The sequence below is a fragment of the Calypte anna genome, chromosome 8 (genome assembly GCF_003957555.1).
Source record: "Calypte anna isolate BGI_N300 chromosome 8, bCalAnn1_v1.p, whole genome shotgun sequence".
Lineage (NCBI taxonomy): Eukaryota > Metazoa > Chordata > Aves > Apodiformes > Trochilidae > Calypte > Calypte anna.
Window position 1 is genome coordinate 3,993,463 of NC_044254.1, and position 18,319 is coordinate 4,011,781.

The 18,319-nt window shown below is 36.1% G+C and overlaps 2 protein-coding genes across 6 annotated transcripts in view; one reads left to right on the plus strand and one right to left on the minus strand.

Annotated features, from left to right (window-relative positions):
* The window catches only part of RALGPS2 (Ral GEF with PH domain and SH3 binding motif 2), an 87,439-nt gene that overhangs the window by 33,518 nt on the left and 35,602 nt on the right, over positions 1-18,319 (minus strand). For all 5 annotated transcript variants that reach the window (XM_030455085.1, XM_030455087.1, XM_030455088.1 and 2 more), the window contains exons 6-8: positions 17,206-17,295; positions 16,927-17,019; positions 14,948-15,074 (exon numbers count right to left, since the gene is read on the minus strand). In XM_030455085.1, coding sequence (XP_030310945.1) covers positions 14,948-15,074; positions 16,927-17,019; positions 17,206-17,295 — 310 coding nt within the window. The remainder of the gene's footprint in view (positions 1-14,947; positions 15,075-16,926; positions 17,020-17,205; positions 17,296-18,319) is intronic.
* ANGPTL1 (angiopoietin like 1) lies at positions 469-12,253 on the plus strand. Its single transcript, XM_008494808.2, has 4 exons — positions 469-1,300; positions 6,189-6,382; positions 7,944-8,214; positions 9,278-12,253. Exons 1-4 carry the CDS (start codon positions 475-477, stop codon positions 9,463-9,465), a joined length of 1,479 nt encoding a protein of 492 aa, XP_008493030.1. The 5' UTR covers positions 469-474; the 3' UTR covers positions 9,466-12,253.

Consider the following 18,319-nt stretch of genomic DNA (forward strand, 5'->3'; position numbering starts at 1 on the left):
AATGCATGTTTGTATATATTTATACAGTATTTAATGAATTATACATATGTAAAGCTAAAAGACAGATGGAAAATTCCAAAATTCCCAATTTCCAAACTTCCAAGCTCTCTGTATGTTCTATAACCTTGCAAATTTAATTGCAGTAAGTACACATCTAAGCAGTCAAATTTATAATGAAAGTGTAACACATAATCTAAGCAGAACACTGTTTCTGACAGTTTGTTGCAACAACTTCTTTACTAAACCCAAAACCTAAATTTTAGGGTTTGCTACTGAAAATAGAAAGCTATTCTTCAAAGCTGATCTAATGGAATCCAATTCCAAGTAAGAGATTCCAATGACTTGTCTCTACCTAGACATGGAAAACCCATAAGGTTAGGCAGTTTAAGCTGTACAGAAGCCTTAGTTATGGCTTTAATTCAATTATTTTATATTTTCTCTGTTCAATAGTCCCTTCATCTTACTTGCTGCAACATGAAGATATTTAAATGGACTTTGGGTGTACTGTTGTTCCTGCTGTTGTCTATCGGGCGCTGTACAGAACAATCTACACCTAACAGAACATCCCAGAGGAGGTACCCTCGTTCTGCAGACAGTGGGGAAGATGGGAAGAAATGCAGCTACACATTCTTGGTCCCAGAACAAAAAATCACAGGGCCAATTTGTGTGAATACCAATGGCCCAAGTACTGGGAACAGAAAAGACGAAGTCACAAGAATGGACATAGAGAACCTGAAGGATGTCCTGTCCAAGCAAAAGAGGGAGATTGATATTTTGCAGTTGGTAGTGGATGTGGATGGAAACATTGTGAATGAAGTAAAATTATTGAGGAAAGAAAGTCGGAACATGAACTCTCGGGTCACCCAACTCTATATGCAGCTCTTGCATGAGATCATTCGGAAGCGTGATAATTCCCTTGAGCTTTCCCAACTGGAAAACAAGGTCCTCAATGTTACAACAGAAATGCTGAAGATGGCAACAAAATACAAGGAGCTGGAAGCAAAATATGCAGCCCTCACTGACCTTGTAAATAATCAGTCTGTGACTATCTCACTGCTGGAAGAGCAGTGCTTGAGGATCTTCTCACGACAGGACACCCATGGGTCTCCACCTCTTGTCCAAGTTGTGCCCCAGCACATTCCCAACAGCCAGCCATACACACCCATCCTTCTGGGGGGTAATGAGATACAGAGAGACCCGGGTTACCCCAGAGACAGAGATGTAAGGCCACCACCTGATCCAGCTACTTCTCCTACAAAGAGTCCTTTCAGAGTACCACCACTGGCTTTAATTAATGAGGGTGAGTTACCTATCACTATTTATCTAACCAGAGATTTCTGTTTCAGAGGCTATAGACAAAGAACAAAGAATTTAAAGAATCTAGTACAGCCCTTTGCTCCTAATTCTGACTCTCCTCACCCCCAGCCCCAGAGAAGTTTTTAGTTTTCTCATTGAATTTTTAAGATGAATTTGTTGAAGTAGCTGATACTCAGAAATGCAATCTGAAGAATTTATGCCTTTGAGTCACCAAATACATGGGTTTCTGCCTCCAGCTGGGTTTTGAGTTATGGGAATGAAAATTTGCTGTTAGCATATACTTTCTATCATTTAGCTCTGCTTCTATGAAGATGCCTAACAGCTACATGCTACAATAGTACTAATCACCAGTAAGGGTGAATATGAGAAGCTAATTTAACCAGTATAAAGGAATTAAGTAGTTGTCCTTTATACTTACACATATTCATCTGCCAGAAGAATTTAATTGTTCCTATCCTGAGCTGATTTAAGATGAACCTCTATATCCAGAGTTGTTTAATAAGTCACTAAGTGTCTGGTTGAAATATTCTAATCAGTAAGGTAAGTCTGAAAGATAACTGACTCAAGGCTGGAAGCAATTACATGGACTCAACTTTGGAAATGTAGAATGAGAAACTACATTCCCCAAAATCTGATGTCAGTAGGGGATGGCAAGTTCAAGTAATACCTTAAATATTATGAAAACACATTCAGAAGACTATCACATCTTCATGTGTTACATTCTTCATGTCATTAAGTTTCATTTATCAGTAGAAACAAAACTAGTGCCAAGAAAATTAACTACTTCTAGCTGCCTAGTATTCCATCATGATTCTTACCCTATTGAAATTTTGACAGAAATGCAATTAAAAAAAAAAAAAGGTTCAGAAAAACAAGGGTTTGCAGACATCAGTACAAGCACTTGCACTTGGTGTTTGTCACTCTGCACAGCAAAAGGATTTGGTTTAGTTGGTTTGGGTTAGGGTTTTTTGTTTTTTTTTTTGGATTCTAGGTTGCTTTTTTCTTTTTTTAAACTTTCAAATTGCTTTAGTAACAGCTGGAAGTTCAATGTGGTTCCTAAGTGAAAGACCAACATTTATTTGTGACTATTCCTCAGTATTACAGACAAATTGCTGCTCATGTAAAGAGCAACTATTTTTATTCAGGGTCTGCAGAAACTTCAGGCACGAGCCCAAGATAAAATGCCAGATGTCACGAGAATTTAAATCACACCTCATAACACAAAGGAAACAGCCAATATAAAAGCATTACGTTAATGTCTGGTCAAGACTGCAAAAGTATAACTCAAATGGCAACTTCCTGCTTCCCAGAAAACCCATGCTTCAAGCTTTTGTTATAAAAGGATATTTATCTCCCTAAATCTACACCTGCTGCACATACAAAATGAAGCAACAGCACAATATTTTCCTCTAAAACATATACCATGGTTTTCACTACCCTATTTACCCCTAAAAGTTTGAAGGTTAGATCCATTTTTCCAATGGAACACAAAGAAATCCTAGGAAATTTATTTTACCATTATTCAACTTCTTGTATTTAATATTAGATTCTTGACGTTTAAGGGCTTAAATGAGGGTTGAGAATTGCTACAGCTGGTAGAGTGTCAATCATTTAAAACAAATATATAAGTACAACACAATGCCAAACTGTCCCTGATTTTTTAAGTTCAGAGAAGCATATTTAATGGTCCCTAGAACCAAAACTGACCATATCATAGAAAAATGAACTTTACAGATAAAAGATGATGACTATTAATAACAGAGTATGTCAAAACAGACCAATAAAAACCAAACAGTCCTATTTAAAAGTAGGCCAAAGACATGGTTATGACAGAATAAAGAATTGGACAAGCAAGAGGATTTGAACACAGCACTTAAGAGAAGGGTCAATGTGCATCTTAATATTGTGGGTGGAGTGTCAAATAGAAATATATGGGGAATAGAAAGATGAGTTTGTGTTTTCTGAAGAGTATTTGCATTAAATTTTCTCTAAATAATAGTCCTGTGAATTACAATTCTCATAGTTATTTCAGTCCTTTGAATAATTACCAGTATCCCCAAATTCTGCTGCTAGTATTTAGCAAAAAAAGCAGCTTCAGGTGCAAAAAGTTCTTGAAAATTACACATAAACATCCATACCTCACTCCAGTGCTAATACTTCTCAGCCAACAATGTAACTTCTTATTGTCCAAAAAATTATCAATATGAAGCTAACACAAACACAGCTTCTATATCATGCCCTGAAGATAATATTTAGCACCTTAAAATAGGATTTGGCCTTCATCTTACTACAATGCCAATCTTATATTTAATCACTTTCCTTCCCTACTACATCTATTTTACAATTGAATGTGATCTGTACTAAATCACATATTTAAAATAGTTTTAGAACTGAAATGTTAAGATATCATCTTCTCAGAGTATTTCTAACTTACCTAATTGTGTCAGCAAATTAGTGTTAAAACTTAAAAAAGACTGGATATGCATGAGATACTTAAGAGGCCTTGCACAGACAAAAGGATCTTAAATACAAAGATTTGTTTTTTCACTAGCCAGAGCCTCCCCTAACACCAGCACTATGGAGAATCTTACACCATTTCAAAAATCTTAGCATTTCCACTAAACAAGAAAAGAATCAGGTTTTATACTGTGAACTTCAAATAATTAATACAGCGAAGAACTTAGTTCTCAAAAAAGATTTAAGGCTATGCACCAAAAGCTGTAGGAGTTGTTGGATTTCCTTACACTAAGAGCTAAAGTGTTACCTCTGTTATAACATGAACTTAATATAAGCACAGAGAGAACATCTCTGAACATCAGAGAGCAGGTAAGTTACGTCCTGTGACCTTAATGACTGCTGAATTTTAGAAGTAATAGAAGGGTAGTATATAAGCAGACCAGTACAACTCCTGTCTGTCTTTAAAACTACACAAAATCACCCCAAAAATCTGCTTGGGTCTCTCAAAGATAATGTGTTCTCTGTTCATCCTCCAGTAGAAACCATACAAAACAGCACACAGCAGATCTGAGTTATTCTTAATATTCAATTAACAGGAAAAAAAAGCTTGTCTGTTTACACTTCTTCTGATAGATTGTTTTACCATTATACTGCTAAACCAACCTCCCTGTTCAAATATACAGAGCCCAAATTTAGATAGTTGAAGGAGAGGGAATGAGACTCAGTTCAGCCCAGGCACAATTACCTGAACCACCTGCACCATCTACGTGGAAATTTGAATTGTGAACAAAAGAAAAAGCACTCATATACTAAATTTCTTTCCTAAGCTATTGTTGCATGCACTGCAAAGACAACAAAAGCATCCAACAGTGACAGTAGAGAATGCAGCAGTACTTACAACTATCATTTAATGTCTGCAGTATTCTTGGGAGCCCTGTCACAGCCAGGAAGCTCCCAAGTAGCCACCTTCATTAGACATACAGGCTTTTGGCACTCCAATGTGAAATGCCATATGGATTTCTTGCTAATTACACACTTACCCAAATGTCAACAAGTACTTTAGAATCACCAAAATGAAACAAAAAACAAAACACCCCAAAAATTATATATATAAAAACACAAACAAACAAAAAGTGATTTTCAACTTCCTTTAGTTACACAACTTCAATCTGGTCACACTTCCACTCAGCCTCTACTTTTGCATTAAAAAAGAACCTTCTGTGCTTCTCTGCACATCAGCTTCTTCTGTGACTGGTGTGCTTTCTTTGAACTTCCAAGCAGATTTGATAAAATGAGCCTTCTGAAATAAGGAGACCTGAAGGTAATTAATTAATTTACTGAAAATGAGTTTGCAAATACATTTAAGGTATCTACCACTAACTCTCCATCAGAACGCATCCAGCTTTTCTTGAGTATTTAACCTGTCTACTTCTAAATCAACTGAAATAATGATACATCAACATAAATAATCCTCTAAATAGTATAAAATAATATTACTAAAAATAGAAAGACAAAATAGGCAAAGCTCTTAATTAATAGGCAAAGCTCTTACTGATACATAAGCTCTATGTCTCCTACAGAATAATCAGATTGTCCTCTAGAAATACCATTTGTAAAACCACTGTTCACATGGTCTACAACAGAGCTTTCAAGCAGCACCATCAACAGCATCTTTGTAGCATCACAGCCATGAAATTGTCCTTCTAGCTGCTAAAAAGTCCTTTTCTACTGTCTGCATATTTTCTGTATCAGTTACCAGCTACATGTATCACAAAAGGATGATTAATGAAACTTAAACATGCATACACAGTTGACAGGCTGATCCCAGAACTGGGTAAGTACATAAAAGCAAAAAAAAAATAAAATGATGCAGTATAAGAATATTACACTAAATTCCACATCTGTAGACTTTAATAGTAAGTATGTCTTACAGCAGCTCTCAAACTATTTCCGTATTAGGTGTGAGAGTGTGCATGTGCTGAGTGTTTCTTGGGTTTGCTTTGTTTTAAACTTCCCAAGTTTCCACTGTGCACACCAGGACAATGAAGTAAATCTACCTTTTGTAAAAGTGGTACAGGGGAAAATGGTTCATGAAAATCATAATGGATTTCTTAAATAGCAAAAGTCCAAGTATAAATCTTAGACACAGAGAGGTCAGTAAAAATTGGGTGTTGGTAGCCAAACTCTATAGGTTTAGCAAAATGAAGCTTTTGTTTAAAATACATGAGAGAATATTAACATGTTTATTTATTTACATTAACAATTAATCTAAGACAGTAGCTTTTTACACTGTTTTCCATGGTAGTTTTACCTTAATTGAATTACCGACTTTCCATGACCCTGACAAAATATTCTTGAAAAATATGCAGTGCAAAGCCAAACTTGAAATGCTTACAGTATTTCTTTTCAAAAAGGTCCATTCAAAGACTGCCAACAAGCCAAGGAAGCTGGGCATTCCAACAGCGGGATTTACATGATCAAACCTGAAAACAGTAACGAGCCGATGCAGCTCTGGTGTGAGAACAGCCTGGACCCTGGAGGATGGGCAGTAATTCAGAAGAGGACAGATGGATCTGTCAACTTCTTCAGGAACTGGGACAGTTACAAGGTAAATTCTGCAATGCAGAAAATAATTTCATTGTTGAGGTCGTGCTTGCAATCAAGATGGTGTGAATATTTCCAGTGCAGTTCTTCACTGTGCTGAGTGATAAACAGATGAGCTAGAAACAGATTGCTGAAGTTAGACAGTGAAATTAGTTTTACAAAGATAATTAAAAAGAGTGGTCAACCCTCAGAAGCAAATGTATTGGAGTGGGAATGTTCTATTTCACTTGCTGCATTACTTTGTAGGAACTGATTTGTCTGAAATAGGTTGTGTTAGCAATGGAATAAGCAATCTCAGACAGTAGAATTATTAAGTATATTCAAATCTGCAGGATCAGCTTAAAAACATTCTTAATAATGTATTGAAGAAATATTTTCTACCTTTAAGTTGGCAATTTGTAGATAAAGGGCTGGTGAAGAGAAACACATTCTTGTGTGTCATGATGATATTATTCACTAGCAGACATAATACATAGCATGACAAATGCTTGCTGCTTCAGAGTAATTCCATGCTCACAGGAAATTTGCCAACTGATTTTGTTGTTTTGGTTTGTTTTTTTTTTTAATAAAAATCATGTGATGACTTTACACATACAGGCTTTAAACTAAAGGCTGCACCACTGACAGAGATGTCTCCTATGCCCACATTTCTACTTCTTTTCTGGACATTGTGTGGCTGTCCAGCTAAAAAGCTGATGCAAGGGAAGTATTGCAAATGTGGCTATAAGCCAGGAGAAAAGCATCACTACCATTTTTGGCATCAACATGATCAACTTAAGTAATTTCTGAAACAGCAACTTGAATTAGGGGCCTACAGTGTTAATCTGCTGGAGACAGACTTGCCCAGACTCAAAGCAGGCCATCAGCTGTAGGTACTGCATAATAAGCAGCATGGGAAACAGTGCAGAAAGCAGGAAGTGTATTTAATAGATTGCTGCTTGGGGTGATGTACCTACTGCAGCTACAACACCAAGTATTAACAACCCTGATTTAACCAAAGACAGGAGACAGCAGACATGAAATAGCACTTCACAGCTACTGTGGTGGAAGAAGGATGTCTTATTTCATTTCTAACAAATCTAGTCAAGAGTATGGATTATTTACATGATTCAATTTACAGTCAAAACCAACACCAGTTTCATTTAAAAGTAATTCACCTTGAAAGCCAAGACTATTGATCCATAAACACTATTTCTAACCTGGAAATACATGCCCTTTATTTTCATTATTCGTGCATTCTTACTGATTTCCTTACCCTTGCTAAGGAACATATTGTTTCCCTTTTCTTTCTCCCTTTAACTTAAAAAGAGGAGGAATGCTGGAAAAAAAGGAAAGTTTTGCCACCTTTACCAATTCTGGTACTACTTCATGTAGGTAGCAGTCCAATTTAATGGCCAAGTGCAGCAAAGTTGCAGCATGTAAATCCATAGGTTGTGCAGTCATTCAGAAGCTTAAAGGCTTTCCAGTATCCAAGTCCCACTGGTTTATAATAGACCTTCTAAGACGTGTTGGACAAACAAGAAAATCTAAGCTAACATCTGCTTCTGATCCTCTTTTTTTTACAGAAAGGATTTGGAAACATTGATGGAGAGTACTGGCTGGGCCTAGAAAATATTTACATGCTTAGCAATCAGGATAATTACAGACTATTGATTGAGTTAGAGGACTGGAGCAACAAGAAGGTCTATGCAGAGTATAGCAGCTTTCGCCTGGAGCCTGAGAGTGAATTCTACCGATTGCGCTTGGGGACGTATCAAGGAAACGCGGGCGATTCCATGATATGGCACAATGGAAAGCAGTTCACAACACTGGACAGAGACAGGGATATGTATTCAGGTAAGGAAACTAACATGTATGGAAAGTGAATAGAGTAGGTTCCATTAGTGATAGCCCCTTTTTAAAAAAAAAAGCATTACATTCTGATAAAACAACTCTAATGAAGGACAGAGTCAAAGAACCGGTGTCAGCCAGCACCCTTCAAGCCCCTGCACCACTCAAATTGAAATGCACAGAATCACACAATTACTTTGGTTGGAAAAGACTTTCCAGATCATTGAGTCACACCATTAACCTGACACTGACAGGTCCTTAACAATTCTATCACTCTCACTGGAGGCTCACTTTAGCAAGCTTTGTAATTTGCCCTGTTCCTTACCACTTCCATGTGATTTTTTGCAGTAGGAATACTCATCCAGGTGAGCTTTCAGACAAGTGCAGTGGCCACATAATAATCACCATGAATATAAAATCCTCTGATCATCGTGAATTTGCAATTGCACACCAGCTTAGCTACATACCAAAACTTAAGAAACAAGGAGGGTCACTTTGTTTTGTTCTCATTTAAGGACAGGTTTTGTTAATTTTTCTGCTTTTCCTCCAGCTTTTCCCTCACAGCCCTAGCATATAATACTTCAACTACTTTTTCTTAGCTGCCAATAACCATAAAACTGGACAAATAACTATAAAGCTGGACAAATCTTGCAAACTCTTAAATGAGCCTGTAACAGTAAATAACCAGGTCACAAGCAATTCCTTGTGGAACTGTTGCCCTGAGCACTGCCTGGGACTGTATCAACTCACATTGCTTCCACTCGAGTATTTCTAAACAATACATAATCTGAGTTCCTTGAATGTTAGCTCACAGACAAACACTGCTGACAGTGTAAGAGCTGAGCTCCTTGTTTTTCAGTTGTCACACAAAATAACATGTTAATCACCCCCCCTCCAGGCAGTGGTCAACCTTACAACTGAATTTCAGCAGCAGCAGCAATTAATACGACTATGAGAGGGTGTGAAAGCACTCTGAAATTCCTTCTTAGAGTGAGCCAAAATACAAAGGTGTTGTCTAATCTTCTTTTCTCATCTTCATGTCTTAACTTCACCTATTTCTCTTCCCCAGGAAACTGTGCTCATTTTCACAAAGGAGGTTGGTGGTACAACGCCTGTGCCCACTCCAACCTTAACGGAGTGTGGTACAGAGGAGGCCACTACAGGAGCAAGTACCAGGATGGAATATTCTGGGCTGAGTACCGAGGAGGTTCCTACTCCTTGAAAACAGTTCAAATGATGATCAGACCTATAGACTGAGGAGGAGAACCCCACAGTGCTCAAGTGATCACATGTAAACTTCTCAGTGCTTGAGTTCCAGAAAAATAAAATATTACTTTTTAATCAGTATTTTGCACAATCTGCTCCTGCAAAAAGCAGGTCTACAGTATTCCTGTCTTTTTTTTTTTTTCCCCCTGTTGTGTTCCTCCTTCCTTTTTTTAGAAACCTTTTCTACTGTGACAGAAGGTGTTTTTTTAAACACACATTCACAAAAGCAGATGTTTGTGCTTGCAATGCATATTTATCTTTGTTCAAGTCCAACATACATTACGCATAACATTGGTAAAAAAAATCCAGATATATGACAAGACATAAGCTTTTTCATTTAAAAAGCTTATGCTTTTTCAGGTTAGCTCAATCCATCAGTGTAAATATGTGAAATGACACTGTCTGTCTTTAACGTGAAAACTGATTCATAATTTAATGTTTTACTTTAAAATGTTGGTTATTCCTTTCAGTTAAAATCTGACTTTACATTACTCTTTAACATTTACTCCAGGAAGCTACAGAAAAAAAAAAGTGAAGGCATTCTAGCTTTGCCATCAGACAGATCTTTACAACAACAATCATTTTAAGATGAAGTGGTGAATTTAACATAAAATATACAATTTCTTAGTGGTGTAGAGAATTCCTCATAATCTGCATATCCTACCTCTGTAAAACACTTAGGCAAAGTGCCCCCAACATAAGAAAAGAAAAATAACTGTATGAAATTATTGCTCAACTTAAGGACAATGAAATTGCTTGGTACCTTTAACTTCCAGCCTCAGTATTCAAGCATTGTAATTAAACAGAAATATTTCTTGATTCTTTGAGCTTCAACAGCAGAGCAGAAGTCCTGATATAAAAAATAAACTTGACACTTGTACACCAATCCCCTGCTCCAATAGGGACTGACAAATGTTCATATAAACTAACTTAGAGAAGGACCAGGTCTCTTAATATTAGAGGATTTCCTCCAGCACAGCTTCCTGCTGACACAGTAAAACAAAGATTAGAAGTCAGGTCTGAGTGTATTCTCTCTGCCAACCCAAACTTACTGCTCTTATGCCTAACATATTTCCCTTCCCCTAAAACTTCTTATATTGTCTTTATTAATTGTTTTACCTTCCAGACATCAGATTGCCACTGGAATTAATAAGTAAATTAATAAACTAATTAAAAATACTTTTCCAACCTTCAACAAAAGCCATACAACATACTGCATCAGAACTAGATACTCTCAAAACTGGAAACAATTAAATTTTGGCTGTCAGTAGCAGAGTCTCTGAAACTGAAGCCTTCTTCCTAGTATATAAAATTGTGTATATGATTGTACTTAGCCACAGAGCTTAACTAATATAATTTGATATTATACAAAAGTTAAATATGCTGTCCTGAACTGTTAACCAATGAGTATTTGTTTCACACCTCATATATTCCTTTGGGATTTTAAGGACCTTTACCCCTATTAAATGTTAAGAAAGCCTAACAGCTCAAAGAATAATCTATTATGTTAAATTTGTAGATACCAACTGCTCTAGCAAATCTTGATTTGTAATTCAGAGGACAGAAAATAGCATTCTGCTTTCACAATGCATTCTGTGGAGTAGATAAAGCTTCATTTATAACATATGAATGCAAGGGCTGGAGATGAAAGCCAACAAGTTTCAACAATTTTTAATTAGATTGGTTGAGGAATCAGTCCCAGCATACTCCATTCCCAAATTCCAAGAATTTTAACTGACACAAATGTTTCAGAGCATAATTCTGAAATTTTTCTTTATAAAAGGAATATTTGTTCCAATTATAATGCAGACCTCATTGAGTGTTCTCTGAAATTCTTTTTAATTGCAAATGCTTAAAATTCAGATTGTGCACAGTTTATCCATTTTTTTCATGGTAGTTGGATAGAAGAGCAGTTCAGGTAAGTTTAGAAGCTGAAAATGCCCTCCAAAACACTGTTAGTGAACACTTCCAATACCTCTGGTTTGTTAAACCAACAGATATCCTCTCCCTGAAAGACATCTTATTTTACCAGAAGAATCTTTTGCCTGCTACAAACCCAGTGTCTGTTTATTCAGTGCAGTCAGTGAAAGGTGTGATTTGCAGAAAGCCCTTAGGAAAATTACAATACACTCAGCCTTCAAATTAAATCTGCCATATTAGACATCTAGAAAGTGAGTCTCGCCCAATTTACAGTTGCAGTATGACATTAATTTCTTTTTTATAAAATCTACCCAGAAAACTCAAGACTTTACAAACACTGTGCTCCAAAAGGAAAGAATAAGATGTCAATTTAAGATTACAAGGATTACATAGGAGTTTCATCTAATAACAACGTTGCATGGAATAAATCACTATTTTCAAATGCTTGTAACTCCACCAGTTTTTAGCTTATGGGCTGAATTTCTTAAGCAGGGTATTTATCCTTAAAAGTTCAATTTTTTTTTCTCTCACCTTTTTTTTAAAAAAGCTTTTTAAAAGATGCTGTAGCATCTCTCAAGCTTCTTGCACTGAACAATCAGATGCAGTCTGTATGTGAAGGATCCATCTCTCACCATTCCTATACTACGATTCCAAATTTAGCCAATCAGACCTTGAAGAAGTTTAACCAGTACTAAACCTGAAACTCTATTCTCATATGTATTTCCAAAGTCTACTGCAAGCATTATCACTGTAGAAGCTGAATATTCATCAAATGAATGATGAATAATAATAACCTGTTCAATAACCAGTTTTCAGCTTTCCTGTTTCTGGATGTAATTCCTGAAAGACAGCTGTAAGAAATATTTCACAAGCTAGCACTGCTTAGTTGAATAAAACTCTTACTTCTCAATATATGGCTCAATTGTTTCATTATGCAATCTCAAATTAATCAGAACTCCAGGATAAGACTCCCTTTGGGAATGGGTTTTTATTGTCACATCACATATACAGCTCCCATTGGTTTTAGCTACTTTAGTTGGCCAGGTGATGCAAGTGATCCCACATCACGTAATGAGGAAATAATGAACATTTTTCTTGTGTTGCACAGCTCTTAGCACTCACAGGTAAGTTACAGAGTCCACACTGATGATGTGCTGCTCCCACTTGGATTTCTAGAACTCTGAAATCGTATCACACTGCTGCAAGGAACTGAAATATTTTCATTTTTTTCTGCATTTTTATAGGTCAGGTCTATCTTGTCCACAGTGAGTAAGATGTGGTAATAAGAAAACACTCTGTACTTCTCTGGCTGCAGTCCCATTGAAAGATTATACAAAAAAAGCATTTATGCTTTATCTTATAATGCTAAAACAGCCATGAAAAAAAACTTCTTGCCCACATTCAACACTTGGTTGCATAAGGGTAAACAAAATAACCTCAAAGGGTAAAACATTCAGCCTTGAAACCACAGCTGGAATTTCTTTCTATACTCACTTTCCCTATGACTTTCCAAACAGGGTCCTTCATGACACTGCAAGTATTTCACCAGAGGAATCTGCACCAGTAGATATTTCTGTGAGGCAGGCTTGATTCTCTGCACTCTCCTAAAGAACATTTTAGGGGCACACAGCAACTGCAGGATCTCTGCATCAGAAGTGAAGAGAGCCCTACCTAGCACCTTTTTCCATGAGAAGAAATGGACCTTAGAAACGTACCCTCCAAGATCATAATTTCAAAAAAGAAAATTTTTAGGGATTTTCCACATAATATAAACCAGGAGCAGCACTATTTTTGTATACAATTTCATACCAGAAAGAAGAGCAGAAAAAATCCTTTCAGGAATTATAACCTATAGCTGGTAAGCTTAAAAAGGTAAATCAAAAAAGCAACTAAATTTCTGTTCCACATGAGAGAAGACTACAAAGAAGAACCTACGCAGAGGACTACAATGGCAAGGGTCTGAGTGCCATGAGATTTCAAAATGTCTGAGAGCAGGTTGGTCTGGGACTTTTATAATCAGCAAGAAAACAACTTGAGCCTGGCTTCCTGTTTCAAATCATGGCATATTGGTAAATGGCATCTGGGAAGCTAGAAAGTGCACGTCAGAAACACAGAGTGGTTACTGACATGCTGTATGCACACAGAGTGGGTAACCTAGAAAATTATGATTGATCACATTACATTTGGCTGCTTTGTTGCCCCTGTTAAATCAGACCTAGTTTTAATAGCTAGGTCAACAAATATCAAACTGTGACAGCCATTTCCACATCCACACTACAGATACAACAAGTTTATGCTGGTTCTTCCATCTTAACCACAATTATCATATTTGAAAATACAGGAAATTAACAAATCCTGTTAAGATCATGTGGGAACTGATGGATGATTTTGGAGGGAATGTAACAGGGAAGAGAAAAATTAGGCAGAGGAACACTATAGGAATACTTGTCATTAAAATTATTATTGGTTCACCACAGCAAAATATTTTGTCTATTTAGGTATAAAGGTTGTAAAAGTCAACCAATTTTGAAAAACATAACTACATGCATTTTAGAGGCATCACTCTTACATCAATGATGGCATTGTCACTCCTATTAAGCTATGAAACAATCAAATAATATTGTGACAGATGCAGAGATCACAGCATATAGACGACTGCCAAGTTATTAAGCTTGGAAAAGTTATTAACCCAGCTGAGTAAAGGAAGTATCAAACTTCAGGAAGAAAGAGATTACAGTTTAAGAAGCCTAAGTGACCACAGGAAGTCATCTTGAATTTAAAGAAACATGCATCTACAATAATATTTTTTCTGGAAAAGGAAAAAACTGGGTCAAAATTTCCTTGATTTTATGTTAGTACGGATGTCTTATGATATCAAAGAAAATCCACATTAAAAACCCCACACTGATCACTTTAAAAAAATAAACTAAGACATTAAGTAACACTAGATTTGCCTGGCAACAAAACCAATACACATTAAACACATTTATCTAGTTTTCAGATACACAGGAATATAATTTACTTCTGACTATTCCATAAAGCTGAGCCAGTTCTAAGAACCCAGTTTCTCTTTTCACCTTGGTATAATTAAATGCAGCAGTATCTCCAGATTTTAGCATGCTCCAGACCCCAAGATCTAAATTTATTTATCTCAGACACTGGTGATTTACAGCTTATAAATTAAAAGCCATAATTATAAAACCAGTCAAGTATTAAGCTCTGAGTGCTAGCAGGCATAACAATCTAAGTACTTCTCCACAAGTCAATCAGTGTCTCTATGCAACATGTGGGAAAACAATTTCCTAGGGAAATAATACTGTATGTAAAATCTGAAATGTTTGTGAGGTTTAATAGGTATTTTCTTTATTAAGGTAGTGAAGTTATTTATTGCCATATGCAGTCTCCAGAATCAGCTAGTGGTTATAGTTTCTTTATTGAAGTTTTCCTGAAGTATTGAGTTTCATGAATCTTTAAAAGATGGTGCTTGGTTTGTGTAGTCACTGGAGAAGTACATTTGTCATTAGGGTTTCCCACTGGAAATACTTCAACTTACCTAAATAGGGAATACAGGGAGTCATCTTCAAGCTGCTGATATATTCTCTAAGTCTTTTGTAATTATCTTCTTTACTCATAACATACTCCAGCTTTTCAAAGGTGGCTTTATCCTTCCGACTGAGTAACTAGGAAAAAAAATGCAAAAAAATCAGATGAGCTTAGAAATTATCATTTGTCTTTTATCCTTACAGGCACAGGTTTCTACCTCCATCCCCCCACTGTTGTTATTGGTTTGGTTTTGTTTTTTTTTTTTAAATACAACTGCTTAAAAATTATAGCATTTACTCCTCAAGGATGAGTACTTGGAGAGTTTACAAAGAAAAGTAACTATTTGGAATATTAAATGTATATTATCCTTTAAATATACTAACCAGATAAAATTTTTGCATCAAGTTAAGATTAATCTACTTAACACATATCACAATTCCCAATTTTATGGGCTGTCCACATCTGCAATATTTCAAACCAGTAATTTATTCACTCTCCTTAGCCTTAAATTAACATTTCTCTGTCAGAAACACTGAGAATTTTTTTACTAATCAGCTTCACAAAAACCCCAATTCTAAAGTACTAACTTATCCTTGACTGAGAGCTATTATCTTCCAAAGAGCAAAAGAGTACCATTAAGATGTGATAAATACCTTAATGAATGCAGATATACACATACACATATACTTGAAGGTCTGCAAAAACAGTAAGGATTTCACCCATTTTTTTCTTACAGAGAGCATTGTGGACTTGAATACAGGCTGTGTGGATTGTTCTGCCAATTAACAATTTTACTGAATCCTAATATTACAGGAATGTCCACTTCCAATAGAAAATTTAAGTAATGTATTTCCTTCATTGTCCATTCCTCCTCCACTCCCCTTTTTTTTGACAGAATTAACAGCAACTAGACTCCTTGTAAGGCTGACAAAATAGATGAAAATATTGTTAAAACTTCTTTCTGAACTGCTGCTGGAAAGCAACATTAAAGGGTTAACTAATTCAGAATTTAAGGAAGGGTGAAAGCTGTTTCTGCTGAACATTTCAGCAGAAGACTATGTATTCTAGTCCTAGTCATAATTTTTCCCCCTATAAGATACCCAAATACTGTAAAAAGAACAAGGGTCAGACCACTGAATTTTTATGTGTATTTCCTTTTCTCTTTCAGTGAAAGATGTGAACATGACAGGAGTGAAATGTCCCTTCTATAATGCTGCAAATTCACTATTGAAATAACTGCTCTTTTTTCTTACATTTTCCACAGCCTGATCTTCATTAGGATACCTAACACACCAAAGAGTCCCTTCAGAAAAAAGGCACTTTCCAGAAGTGAACTCTTCCTCAAGATATACTGATCTCTTAACATTGCAGTAACAGCCAGTCAAGGCTACAAATGCACACAAAAAATAGTCATTTCAGTCAAAAAACAGATGTCAAACAGTTTCCAGAGAATGCCACTTTCATAACTGTACAAAGACAGACCTACAAGTACACTGTGTAATGCAGTTTTCAGAACTTTGAAAATAATTCTGAAAACTCTTGAGAAAAATTGGTAGATTTAGTTATTGGTCAGAGGAACAACAAATCTCTTTATGGAAACTGAATCAAGAGTTTCTGGACATCTGCTCTCCACAGCAAAAATAAATTCCAACAGTATGAAACCCCCTAAATGATTTAAGTATGACCCACTCTGGCATCCAGAATTTTCCAGCAACTAAATACAAAATAATTTCTGCTCAGATTAGAAGCCTGTGCATTTAGCAGGATCTGCAGGGAACTATTTTCCAAAGGAAAATATTTATGTGCCCGAATGGAAAAAAAAATTCAACAGGAAACCATAGAATGAAGAAACAGTAGAAACGTTTTGTAGATGGTAGGAGAAGATTGAAAGTACCTGTAATAATCATTGCATCCTTGAAAACAAGCTACAAAATGTTGTGTTTTCCTAAGAAGAAATTAAACACCTCCATCCTCCTGCTGCTCACTTACCGCCCACGTTTTTGTCAGCCTGAAGATTGGAGCACTCTGTAAGCCTGACACAACTGCCATAAGAGCATGCAGATTATTCAGCTCATACAGTTTCTGAGGACAAAAAATACATACAGTAACAATAAACAATAGTCCAGGTGCTGCCAATAATTAAAACAGAACAAAAAGCAGTTAAATCAAGTATCAGATGAGTATGTATCCATGTGTATTCTTGAACTGACCAATTTAGGCATAAGAAATTTCATTGTGGTGAATCCCACCCCCCACCCAAATTCTTACCTTTGCAGTTTTAATGTAGTGGCTCAAAACCTCAGCTCTTATTTTTAAAGTCTGTGCATGTAGAATCTCTCTGACAACCCAGAAGCTTACCTAAAAAATTTAAAAATTGTCTTTTTAGAGCACAGATCTTCAATATTACACTTTTAATATTTTTATGTCAATTACACATTAAAAGTCTCACAGCATTCAACATCCATCTGTATAACCTAGGTACTTGCTTCAAAGTGTTTTCCTCTGTCATTCTTTATGCAAGATACCTTCTACCACTACATGCTCAAGAAGCTGTTTAAAACAAATTAAAAAAAAAAACCCCTATATATTTACAATTGAATCTTTTATTTTATTGGCTCTCTTCACCTTATGTTATGGTGCCTGCTTTTCTCAGTAAGCATGTGCATTTTGCTTAAAATAGAGAGCAATACTCATTCATTTTTATAAGGATAAAACCCAATTTACTACGTTGGCCCTGATTAGTTCATGAGTATCACAGTGACATAAGCACTGTGCCCCCCAAGCATCCTTGTTTACTCAAGGAAGCCTCGATTCCATCCCAGCCAGACCTGTGATTTCAGCACTTGGGAATCTCTTGAAAAACAAAGAGAACAAAATACTATCTTTCCTTCCAAGTTTAGAGACCTCCAGTCCTTTCACTGACAGAGTAAGCAGAAGATTAAGAATTGAATACATTTAATTATTTTGACTCAAACCACCTCCACTCCTCTTTGGTTAGTTTTTACTGTCATTGCATTGTTTATCACTAGTCTTGTCTATTCACTGCACCAGACAGCACCATAGTCTAATGTATTCCAGATGTTGAAAAATATTTTAAATAAACCCTTTTGTTTCAATAGCTAACTTTTTTTTTATCTAGGTTTATTCTTCACTTAAGTCATGCATTTTGTTTCATACATACTTCATGGTTATTTTGCTTCCAGTCATCTCTCACTGCATTTAAATGTTATTTAAATTATTATTATTTCTCCCACTAATATCAACCCATTAGATGACCCACAGGCTTTGGGCATCAATGCCTTTGACATCAATTCAACACAGCACTTCAGCCTTGAAATGTATTTGTGTATTTACATTCACCCCTACTAAGGTCAACCTAGAA

What these genes read in the sequence shown, in the direction of transcription:
- ANGPTL1 (XM_008494808.2), top strand. Translation starts at nt 475, where the DNA reads ATGAAGATATTTAAATGGACTTTGGGTGTACTGTTGTTCCTGCTGTTG. An exon ending in ACTGGCTTTAATTAATGAGG is followed by an intron (nt 1,301 to 6,188) that starts GTGAGTTACCTA and finishes CTTTTCAAAAAG; the next exon opens with GTCCATTCAAAGACTGCCAA. An exon ending in GGAACTGGGACAGTTACAAG is followed by an intron (nt 6,383 to 7,943) that starts GTAAATTCTGCA and finishes TTTTTTTTACAG; the next exon opens with AAAGGATTTGGAAACATTGA.